The 12,279-nt window shown below is 42.1% G+C and overlaps 1 protein-coding gene across 9 annotated transcripts in view; it reads left to right on the top strand.

Moving 5' to 3' along the window:
• The window catches only part of ctnnd1 (catenin (cadherin-associated protein), delta 1), a 29,137-nt gene that overhangs the window by 13,132 nt on the left and 3,726 nt on the right, over positions 1 to 12,279 (top strand). For 8 of the 9 annotated variants that reach the window (XM_047333767.1, XM_047333764.1, XM_047333769.1 and 5 more), the window contains 11 exons: positions 1,444 to 1,594; positions 2,266 to 2,467; positions 6,585 to 6,702; positions 6,862 to 7,018; positions 8,009 to 8,026; positions 8,322 to 8,387; positions 8,561 to 8,688; positions 9,479 to 9,629; positions 9,753 to 9,948; positions 10,074 to 10,267; positions 12,111 to 12,158. In XM_047333767.1, coding sequence (XP_047189723.1) covers positions 1,444 to 1,594; positions 2,266 to 2,467; positions 6,585 to 6,702; positions 6,862 to 7,018; positions 8,009 to 8,026; positions 8,322 to 8,387; positions 8,561 to 8,688; positions 9,479 to 9,629; positions 9,753 to 9,948; positions 10,074 to 10,267; positions 12,111 to 12,158 — 1,429 coding nt within the window. The remainder of the gene's footprint in view (positions 1 to 1,443; positions 1,595 to 2,265; positions 2,468 to 6,584; positions 6,703 to 6,861; positions 7,019 to 8,008; positions 8,027 to 8,321; positions 8,388 to 8,560; positions 8,689 to 9,478; positions 9,630 to 9,752; positions 9,949 to 10,073; positions 10,268 to 12,110; positions 12,159 to 12,279) is intronic. The other variant, XM_047333765.1, reaches the window with a different exon arrangement.

The raw sequence follows: 12,279 nt of genomic DNA on the forward strand, positions 1-12,279 counted from the left end.
AATTGGACTAGGTGGGGTAAAAGTGAGGGTTGGGGGATCTAGCATATTTCTTATGTAATACTGAGTAGATCCATTGGCCTGAGGTGAGTCACGAGAAGAAGGTGAACATGAGATGCAACCTTAATATTGGAAGACTGAGAAATGGAAATAAGGATTACGTATTTTGACTACTCCTTAAATCCTGGAGGTCAACATTCATGCTAAATATGTTTTTTCGGCCAAAAACATTTTTTTTTTTTTCTGTGATTCCCTTTCATTTAGGCCGGGCTGTGGCATCATTTTGCTGATGTTTGAATGGGCATTACCAGACAAACCACACTATGCATTCCTCTGTCGAAGCAAAGAAACATCTTAATTTCACATTTCATGCTCTACAGCCGATGACAAGTTTGAACTCCGGCCGTATGACTTGCTGACTGGAAACTCTGCCAGGCAGCGACTGCATCCACTTAATGCAATGTAACATTGGTTTATAGCAGCGATGAAGGATATTGGATGTTTTTGCCGATATTTTTCCAACTCGTTTGGCCGATAACGATTATCGATATATACATGAAATATACATAATCGTATCGTACTTATCGTGTTGGCCCACCGGCAAATGCATACATAAAATACAAAGCTTAAAATTAAAGAAATATTCATTCCTTGTGCAAAATAAGAATGATACTTAAAACTTGTGTTTTGCAAAACCTGCCATATGTATTTATGGCAATTGCCTTTAAACAAAACAAGTGAGAGACATCCTGCTTAAAACGGGCTTGGATTATGGTCTCCCTGAGACAATCATAACAATAACACCCACTACCAGGGAAAATTTGGCCTATTTCACAAGTGACAATGTAACTAAACCTAACTTCTGTTCCCAGGGAGCATTGGAAATGTGCATTATACAAATTTGCAGCAATTACCCAAATAAAATAAGGGTGTACTATCACAGTAACTGTGCCTAAATTATTAGACTACATGTGCTTATCAGACTACAGCTTCAACTCAGAATTAACTGAAAACAGAAGCTCATTATGTGACTATACAATCTTTAAAATGATTAACTTAAGTCTGAGCTCAATCTGCACTGCATTGAGATGTGCAAACAAAATCATAAAAAGTGCAAAAAATATAAGCAGCTTCAGCCCCTACTAGGGATGCACGATATTGGATTTTCTGCCGATATCCAATATTTTATTTTAAAGTCATTATCGGCCGATACCAATAAAGTGCCGATATTATCGTCCATACCTGGTTTATAGTGAACGGAATCACCGTTAGGAAATTACCTGCACAAGTATCCCTGCCGAGACCCGCATCATTTACATTGAACGATCTAACAGTTAGAAGGGCATGGCACTGGCGTGTGAAATAATTGCCCTCCCTAAGTGCTCTCCAAGTGATTCTCCATCTTGACTGATTGCTCATTAAACTGTTGTTGTGTTTCTGTTCCAGGTTCACTACTCAGCCTGTGGTGCGCTGAAAAACATCTCTTATGGCAAAGATGCAGACAACAAGATCGCCATCAAGAACTGTGACGGAGTGCCAGCTCTGGTCAGGCTGCTGAGGAAGACACGTGACCAGGACCTCACCGACACCATCACAGGTTAGAAGCTATCTATTATGTAATGTTTCCCCATCGTTCAGGTGAACCTGTTGGTGGATTTATTTGTTTTTGTCACCATTTTAAATCTTGTGCTGTATAATATAAAATTTTACCAGTTTTCTACCAGTTTTGCTTCTTGTGTCAGTACTGCATTAGAAGATTGCTTCAAAAGAGATGCTTCTGAACTGACTTTGGTTGAACTTCTGGTTAAAATGTTGGTAATGGTTAGATGGTAACTTCTGGTTGTGTAATGTAACTTTGTGAGCCAGACAGACCAGCAGTCATTACTTACTCTCTGCTCTGTGCTGGGATCGTTCTGGTGTCATGTTGTGAGAAAACATTTTCACAACATTTTTGAATTCTTCTGGCTTATAATTGACCTCATCAAATTGTTTGTGAAAACGATTGACAATAATTATTTTGTCAATCAAATAATTGACCATTTAAATAATCGTTGCAGCTCTAATCTGACGTTTCGGAGCACATTTAATGGACTCTTCCTCACTGATATTTGATTACATACAAATCAGTAAATACAACTCTCCATAAGCTTTTTTTTTTTCTTCCATAGCGCTATGTTTAAAGTGACAGTTGGTGCGGCAAGCAAGCTGCATAACTTAACTGTGAATTTTTTCTGATGCAAATTTTGAATTTTATGTTTTTTTTCTCAGGGACGCTGTGGAACCTGTCATCTCATGACTCAGTGAAAATGGAAATCGTAGACCATGCACTGCACGCGCTCTCCGACGAGGTGATGGTGCCCCATTCAGGCTGGGAAAAAGGGAGCAATGGAGCAGGAGCTGGCGAGGAGAACTGCAAGCCCAGACACCTTGAGTGGGAGACGGCCCTCACCAACACAGCAGGCTGCCTGAGGTAGGGAGGGTAGGAAGGAAGGATGGAGGTAGTATCAAAAGGCAGATTAGAGTTGGCTGATATGGAGGGAGAGGGAGAGAGAGAGAGAAGGGAGGGAGTGCTGATGAAGACAGGAGAGGACACAGGACAACAGGACAGATGCCAGGTCAACAGACTGACAGAGCTATGGGATGTATGAGGGAGGAAGGAAGCAATGAAGAGTTGGCAATATATAGTAGAGATTATTTCAATGGAGATAAAGGAAAGTATGTGTCCATGTGAAGCCTTCTGTCCCACTAATAATCAAAATGATAGTAGTCATAGGACCAGCACCCGATGTGTCCTTCCAGTCAGAGACCCCTGCACTTTATGAAACTTTTATAATTCATTTCAACAGATTAAAATCATTTTGTAATTTCTGGGTAATATTTGTATAATATCTGCAGCAAAATACCTTTTTTTCTCAAGTTGCTCGTACAGTCAAAGTCAATGAGGTTGTCATATTCAAAAGTCTGTAATGAATGCTCCACGTGGTCCATTGTGCTTGTCAGAAGCCTTTGCACATGAACATGATATTGGCCTTGATTTTATGTGGTGCTTATTGAAATACGTTGGGGCTAAATGTCAGTTATTTATTAAAAGTTTCTGGCTGAATTGAAACCTGGCAGTATCTGTTAGAGATGAGGCCAGGTTGAAGAGTTTACAGGGAGGGAGGCGAGCGAGGACAGCAGGGCATTGACTTTAACAGTGTAAACAGTGTGTTCCATCCTGCATGCGTTTTATCTGTGCATTCCCTTTGACCATGCGGTTAATTACAGCGTTCACTTCTGGGCGTACGAGAGTACATGTGAACAACTTGTTAATCTTGAAGACTTGATAAGTTTGGTATTTGCAGAAAGTGTCTGGGCAGTATCGGTCAGCGCACACGGTTAAAGACCGTTTGTCAGACAAATCTTGCAGGTCGTTACAGACGCTGATGAAATAATGTTACATCAGTTTGTTGATCTTTACTCATAATCATGCAGTCGTTTGATTGTATATTATAAGAATTGGACAGATGCTTGTGGTTTGCTGGTTCTTGCCTTTTCTTACCTATATATTTTTTTGGTTTTAATACACGTTCAACTGTAATACTGATATCAGCATCACATAGCTACCCTGGTAATATGGATACGATTACAGTACAATGAATTAGGGGTGGGCGATCTGATAATCTTAAATCGAAATCGATCTTAATTTGGCATATGATCAGATTTTCAGAGGAATCGATCAGATCACGGGGAAGTTTCTGCTATGCTCTGGCGAACGCGGATACCATAATGACTCTAATACAACACAGTCTTCTTAGAGAAAACTGCGTGTGCATTCATTACAGCCACCAGATATTCATTTTTTAATGGAGAGAGTACCAGCAAACTGAGGAGAGGTCACATCTGTGGTTCTCTGTGGAGTCTGCACTGGGCGGGGCCAGCTCTCACTGCCCGCCTGTCAGCAGCATATACTGAGATGCTCAGACCTGCTCCGATGGCGCAGAGAGTGATCCGGTCGAAAGTCTGGTTGTACTTCACCAAAATCGATGGAGACGCCACTCGTTGCCAAAAGTGAAACAAATGATTTACAAGTAAAGGTGGTAACATGAGTGATCTGTTGAAACATTTTGTGAAAGTGAAAGAACACTATACTTCTGCTGGTCCAAGACAAAGACCGGATCTGTTATTCTTTAAATACATTTTATTTTTATTTGTCTTTCTGAAATAAGACCATCCCTTTTTTCCCTTTTTTGTTTGGCTCACTTTTTTATTTTTTATAGCCTAAATGTTAAGAAACATCGTGATTCAGATCGTGGATCGTGATTCAGATCATGGATCGTGATTCTATCCCAAAAGACTGTCATATGATCTTTTAGCCACATCACTCACCCCAATTATGAATATAGTGTGAAGAGGTTTAAAGGGATAGTTCAGTGATTTTGAAGTGGGATTGTATGAGTTATTTATGCATAGTTAATATGTTACCTTATGGAGATGTTGATCAGTGATGTCATTTAAGGGAGTTTGGAGGAGAAGTGGAAGTAGCCTAACCCTGGATTTCCACTGGATGCGAAACGGCGGCGCAGTGTTTCGGTTGCGTGTTTCGCCGTCCGCCAATCCCCATCGCCTCCGCCACAGTGGTGCGCTGCGGTACGGCCATGACGAGATCTCGCGAATTCACGTATGATCGCGCGATATAACAGGGTGTAGTTTCTATAAAGAGAATCACAAACCAACAAGTTATTTCCATCATAAATGATTTGGTGATTTTGGACTTGAATAATCAGCATCTCCTCATCCATGGTGTCAACAGGGTGAACTGGTCGGTGACCTCTGACCTGTTGACTTCAGGGCTGTCTCCGCCCATTATGAGGTTTTCAAGGTGTAGCGCAGGGAAATATGATCCACCGTGAGCACGGTGTATTTTATTTTGACAGTTAAAGTATGTTTTATTTTTGTTTCTGTGCTCGACTTCCTGTCCCGCACGACCTGTTTTGTACTGAATTGCAGCGTGTGTGCTCCAGCGTCCGGCAGAAATAGAAGCCCTGCATATCTGCTCCGGAGGGCTGCGGAGCGTCGGAGCTGTGATGGAGCCGTGCGGAGTCAGTGGAAATACACACATTGACTTTAATTGATACGTATCGGCTCCGTCGCAGTTTCGCAGCCGTTCCGCATCCAGTGGAAATCAGGGGTAAGTCTGAGTCCCACTTGTTAAAGAGGGGACCACCAAAAAACTTATTTTTCACCACATTTTTAAATGCTTACCTACTAAAAAGTATCCGTTTAATTATACACTGAAGGATGTATTTTTTCACTGCTTCAGTTTTCCGCCAGACAGCCGTTTGAGTTTGCACTTTCTTTTCAAGTGTACTTAGCTGATTTGTAAAGTGCGAGTTGGCTCAGTAAATACATGGCCGAAGCACGCTTGAAAAGTAGGCTTAAACATAATCTGGTGGAAAACTAAAGCAGTAAAACAAATACATCCTTCAGTGTACAATTAAACTGATTTTTTTTAGGTAAGCAGTTAAAAATGTGGCGAAAAAGATGTTTTTCTGTGGTCCCCTCTGCAACAGTGGGACTCAGACTTTCGCTACTTCCACTTCTCCTCCAAACTCCGTTAAATGACATCCCTGATCACCATCTCCATAAGGTAACATATTAACTATGCATAAGTAACTCATACAACCCTACTTCAAAATCACTGAACTATTCCTTAAACATAAACAGTAATTTGAACTGGTTTGTACTCTGATAGTATTGCATATAAATTAAACCATGGTTAGTTTCAGGTAAATCCAGTAAAGTTACATTTTAAATCTAAATGAGGTTTGTGGTCAAACAGCAGTTGTTCTGTTACTGTCATACCAAAGGTTAATGGTGAGGTAGAAGATCTAACACTGATTAAACAATCCTCCCCTCACTGAAGCACTTACTTTCTGTTTAGAGGTTGAGTTTTTAATTTCTTTCTCTTCCCGTGCACATAGAGGATTTACTGACCGTGACTACACCTGACGTCAGAATTGTAGAAATGTAGAAAATGCAGGGGACTGTGGCCCCCCTCTGTGCTGCGGTCCTGATTGATCGAGCCTGCATTTCAATATTAGAAATGTTGGCCTACTGCAACATCGAAATAAACTTCCTGAACTGTGCGGTAAAGTGAAATCATTGCCCCCTGCTGTGGAGGGGAATTTATCCTGTTATTGTTTAAGAGGTCGTATCGGACACCAGGAAAAACATGCCAGCACAAAAGGCTGAGGCCAAATCTCATTCCACGGAGTTCTTTTTCTTTATATCCCTTCTGCATCAGTGAATGAAGAACAACCTGGTCTCAGTTTTCCATCCACACAGTGCTGTTAGATCTTAAGTGGTTCTCGGTCATAGAGCTGTTGAAGAAATGGTTTCAGAGTCGTAACTTGATCTCTTCGAACCGAACTGTCTTTGCGAGGCAGTACTTTTAACTACTTTAAGGAGTTTCATTCAAACAGATTGTGGGGGGTTGTTCAAGCATTGTGTGCAGGAATTCTTTTTGTAGTGACTTGTTAACTGCTAATCCTCATTTCGTTTTACATTCTTGATTCTCATCCTCTCAACTTTCCACTCATCTATAGAAATGTGAGTTCGGAGCGAAGTGAGGCAAGGAGGAAGCTGAGGGAGTGCACAGGATTGGTCGATTCACTTATGTACATCGTCCAATCTCAGATCCATTGTAAAGATGTCGACAATAAGGTACATGGATTTATTCAACATTAAACCTTTTCAAGCATATAGCTGACCCTCGTATTTCTAAAGAATAATTCTAACATCAATAGCACATAATCCACTGCCAAATAAATATCCTTTTTTGGCGTGTCTCATCTCACCACTGTTTTCCCTCCATCTCTGCAGTTGATAGAGAACAGTGTGTGTCTCCTGAGGAACTTGTCCTATCAGGTGCATCGCGAAATCCCCGGCTATGAGCGCTACCAGGAGGCCGCACCCATCAACCAGGGCCACGCCCCCTCCAGCCAGAAGGGTGGCTGCTTCAGCTCCCGCAAGGGCAAAGGTGAGAGAGAGAGAGAGAGAGATGTGCTGTATTTGTTCAGGTGGCAGGAGAAAGATTCAGTATTAGCGTGATGTCACTGTTGTCAGCTGTGTCTTACTAGTCCTAATACTGACACACGCACACACGCACACTAGCACAAACATACCACTTGCTTGAACAGGAATGTGTTCAATGTCCCGGACTGACAGAATGCTCATGCTCTCTCACGCTCCTTTTGTGTTTCACTGAGAGTATTGATATGTTTTTTCCACCACACACACACACACACACACACACACACACACACACCCTATCAACTCATTTAAATTCTAATATACTGTAGAAAGATGATTTTGAAGTAACCAGAACCATGAGTTGATTGCTAGTTTTCCACAGTCTGCAGAAAATATATTTAGCTTTACTGTAGCTGTGGCTGGACTTATCAAACCGTAGGGTTGGGAGTTCAATCCCCGCCTCCCCCAGTCTGCATGCCATAGTGTCCTTGGGCAATACAATTAACCCTGAAATTGTCTCTGATGGCTCTTCCGGCAGTGTATGAATGTGTGTGATTTCGTAAAAGATATGATTGATTGATTTAACATTTTATTAGATTTGAAATAATATTACACATAATATGTGATATAAAATACAAACTATTGTGTGAAAGAGGAAATGCAAGCAAAGTCCCTGCTATGTCTGAAAAAGATGTGAAACACGTTGGTGTGGCAGTATTCAGAGGGGTTATGATGTACAAATAGGAAATTTCCTTAACTGGTGTGTGCTATAATTCACTATTTAGGTCCTTCATACTCGGCATGTCACATTACTGATTCTGTGTGGTGACAGCGGTTCTGTTGCGATATCATCACTAGTCGACTGGGTGGCACAGTTATGGCTGCTTTCCTCATGCTCTCTCTTCCTCCTGTTCTGCAATCATCTCCCTCTTCATCCCTTTTCTTCTCTCCTCCCTCCTCTCCATGTTTCGCTCCTCTTTTTTGCACTGGGCTTCAGATGAGTGGTTTTCCAAAGGTAAGCACTCTACCTCTGTTTGACTGCACTGTGCTTCTGCTGCCTGTCTTAGCGATGGGAGTAGTAGAGTAGCTGTAGCTGGGCTAACAGGTCAGAGTTTTGTATTGCTACTAACATGCACGCCGCGTCCTTACTGTTGAAAGAAGAGTACATGCATCCCAGTTGTTGGTCAGTTTGTCTTTTACCCTGACAATTTATTTATCTAACCCATAAAACCCTATATTTTTGCTTAATGTGTTATAGTTATTTTTACATGTGTTTTTAGTGTGGCTCTAATGTCGATTTTTGCTTCCAGGTAGAAAAGATGAGGATGCAGCTGCGGATACAATAGACATTCCAAAGAGGACCACGCCTGCTAAAGGTAACGCTGCGATCAGTCAACACTTTCACTCCACGTATTGTACCTGCATGTTCCCCTCTCCCTTCTTCCATATATCTTTGTCTTCCCTTTCCCACCAATCACTCCTGCTGTCTTTCCTTATGTTTCTACACTTCTCCTCCCCCTCCTCCCCACTCTTTCTCTCTTCCCTGTAGGCTATGAGCTATTGTACCAGCCAGAGGTGGTTCGCATCTATACGTCTCTGCTAAAGGAGTCAAAGAACCCAACGGTGCTGGAAGCCTCGGCCGGAGCTGTTCAGAACCTTTGTGCCGGCCGCTGGACTGTAAGAGCCACTACCCATTATCATCCCGCTTCATTGTACAGCACCATCACTCCCTGTGCTGAGCAACGGCTTTTGTGGGGCATTGATACAAACCACTTGCCCATGACGTTGCATGCTACATATTTACAAATGTCATTATATTGGTGAAAAATTTATGTTACTCATTGGGTTAATGTAAAAGGCGGCAAGTTAAGTCATGAATATCCTAAGAGGTTAAAATCTGCAACACATAAGGTTAGCGGAAGAGTGTAGAAATCTAGGAAAATGAGATGCAATATGAATGCAGTGTATTAATTTAGGTTCCTTTTGATATGACTATCTACAAAGTGTTTTGAATGTACTGTGTAACCTAATGGTTGTCCTCAGCCATGCTTTGTGCACTCCTTTTTTGGCTATACTGTACTTCACAGTAGATTCAGATGGCAGTTGGAAGAAATAATGAACTACCCTTGGAAAATGACTACACAGATGTATCTTTTATCTTCTCGTTGTGTGTAGGAGCAACTATAAGACATTGGAAGAGAGACAGTGGTTCACCCTCAGCATAAGAAAACTAAACCGAACTCAAAAAGTTTTTTTCACTGTCATCAAATTTGTTTTTCCATCCTTTATCGCCTGTCACCATCAATTTACTCTCTGTATTCACGTTGCCTTAATTGTATGGGGATGGAGCCAATCCCAGCATCTGTTATAGCAGAGTTGGGTAGACCCAAGGGCTGGTCATCAGTCTGTCACAGACATATAAAACAGTCCCTTAATTTCATAAAAATATTTGTTTGTCTTTGTTCAGTATGGGCGATACATCCGTGCCTTGCTGCGCCAGGAGAAGGGTCTGCCCATGATGACGGAGCTGCTGGCACACGGGAGTGACCGTGTCGTCCGAGCCATGTCCGGAGCCCTCCGCAACATGGCCGTCGATGCGCGCAATAGAGATCTATTAGGTGAGGCTGGAGGAGTCACAATATGTATACCTCAAGTCATGTCACATATGCAAAAATAGTTCCAGATTTCTGGTATCAAGAAAATAGTTCTGGTGGTGAAGTGTACTTTAATGTTGTTGTTAGGGAAACATGCGGTGCCTCACCTGGTGGCCAACCTGCCCGGTGGCGGTCAAAGTCAGCCGGTGCGAGCGCTGTCAGAAGAAACTGTGGTGTCGGTGTTGAGCACGCTCCATGAGGTGCTGGGGCCCAGTCTGGAAGCAGCGAAGACCCTCATGGCCTCGCAGGGCATCGAGAGACTGGTGCTCATTAACAAGGACGGGTAACGGCTGATATAAGATTTTCTTCCTGTTTCACAGTTTTGAACATATTGCTCTCATTATAGGTAATTTTTATGAAGTCTTATCTTCATTTCAATTCTGTCTCTCTGGGTCTCCTGTCCACCAGTAATCGCTCTGAGCGGGAGGTGCGTGGCGCCGGCCTGGTGCTGCAGACGGTGTGGGGCTACAAGGAGCTGCGGCGCACTTTGGAGAAGGATGGCTGGAAAAAGACAGACTTCATGGTCAACCTGAACCCTCCCAGCAACAACACCAGAGCCAACGGAGGATATGAGGACAGTACTCTGCCGCTCATAGACAAAGGTCAGGAAGAGAAAGTCTCCATTATCTTCTGTCTAACTGAAGAATGGTTTGTTAAGCAGTATTAGTGTTTGGCCCTATTTTTCCATTCACGTGAACCAAGGCTTTTTCACGACGTTTACCGGCAGGATACACAAAGGTTTTGAGTCTGTAATCCTGCAAACAAACTACTCTTTTAAAATGAATTACCAACTGTGATTTTGATTTATTTTGAATATAGTATTTGATTACTGTACTTTGCCTTATTGGATGTTCGGAGATTTGATATTCTGTCCAAGCTAAGCTGTGTCTGACTATCCTAGGATCCAGACGAATTCCGAGAGCTCATTTAAATTTCCTCTGCCAGACTCAGTTTGGATCCCCTCCATTGGGAAGTGATTTCCCACCAACAGAAAACTTGCCGGTCCAATCACAACCGATTATCTGATAATGGGCGGGGTTTATAACCTTTTGTAAAAAAACAATGCTGCCGCTGATGAATGAGCATTTGACTCAAAGTACCTGATATTTTCAAATTTCTCCCACAAAAACGGCAACACTTGTTCACAGACATTGTGGAATCATCTTCACAGACATCTCTCTGCTCTAGTCCGTCGACATTTCCGCGTCGCTCAACAGACGTCACATGATTCGTCTGCGTCCGTTGGTAACGCCTCTTGGAAATCGAAAATGAACCGAGAGGTCTGACTTATCATGTTGCCTAACTAGCAGCCTGACTCCTCAACCTGCTGATCATGCAAAACATTTAATAGTTTACATGGGTCACATTTCAAATGATCCCAAATAGGGCTGGGTGATAAAATGATAACGAGAATTATCGCAAAATAACTTTTCCTCGATGGAAATTTAAGACACGCCTTTATAACTTTGATAGAGCTAATTCCATCCATGTATTGACAGACAACCCGGACAGCCAATGATAACGAGAATAGAGCCTTGCCGAATCAGTCATGTGGCTGGAATAGAGTTAGCCACGTGAAGTTAGGTTGACGCACACAGCATAGAGCGGAGAAGCAGCCTGCAGCAGATCTGTTTATGTTTGGCCTCTGCAGCTCATCAGTCCGTCAGGAGTGAGAGCGAGATTATAGAGAAAATGACGACAGGAAATGTTAAGTCGAATCTCGGGCGACAGCGTTAGGGAAGAAGACGTCCCAACGGACACGAGGCTCAAAAGACGAGGACATTATTTTTAAGAAGCGCCAAGGAATATTTAAAGTCCGACAAGAAGCGGAGTAGTAGTGTGCGCTGCAAACTGTGTCGGAAGCATTTGTACCAGTTGCAGCAGTTGTATTTATACAAGTGCATTATACATCAGCATAATGTTCTACAGTATTTTTATGATGTTCAACTTCTCAAAGAAAATAAATAATACAAAAACCAAAATTAACTTTGGTTTAAATATTATATCTTTACATCCCACTACTTTTAAGCTTGACAGAAATAGTGTTTTGAAATATATCGTGATATATATCGATATCGATCAATATGAAAAAAATATCGAGATAAGATTTTTTTCCATAAAGCCCAGGCCTAAGCCCATCTAGGTTTGTCCATCACCACCATGTGTATTACAATTTCTTCTGCTAGGTTCAAAAGATCTTTTAAGGTCTTTTGCACAGACATTACATTTTCTAACCCCACCCTTCACACAGAGCAACTTTTGCAAATTATATATTTGCTGATTCTAGCTGGCCCATGTCGAATACTCACAAACCTACACACCTCTTCTGTCATTTGGCAGGAGATGCTCTGGCGAACTGTTGTTGGGAGGAGCAACATTTAACTCCACGGAGAAACGATGGAATTGATATTGATGCTTAATGTGTTTGTGTCTTTTGATACACAGGCAGCAAAGGGGGTCGGGAAATGATTCCAATGAATGACTTGGGACCTGGTGAGTGTGGACACACTCACACACACCTGGACATAAATCCACCTGGTTATTGCGATAAAAGCATCTATAACATATTATATATAGTGCTGGTGCTAGTGGTTCTGAAAAAATTCATTGCGCA

This window comes from Scophthalmus maximus, chromosome 8, assembly GCF_022379125.1.
Source record: "Scophthalmus maximus strain ysfricsl-2021 chromosome 8, ASM2237912v1, whole genome shotgun sequence".
NCBI lineage: Eukaryota > Metazoa > Chordata > Actinopteri > Pleuronectiformes > Scophthalmidae > Scophthalmus > Scophthalmus maximus.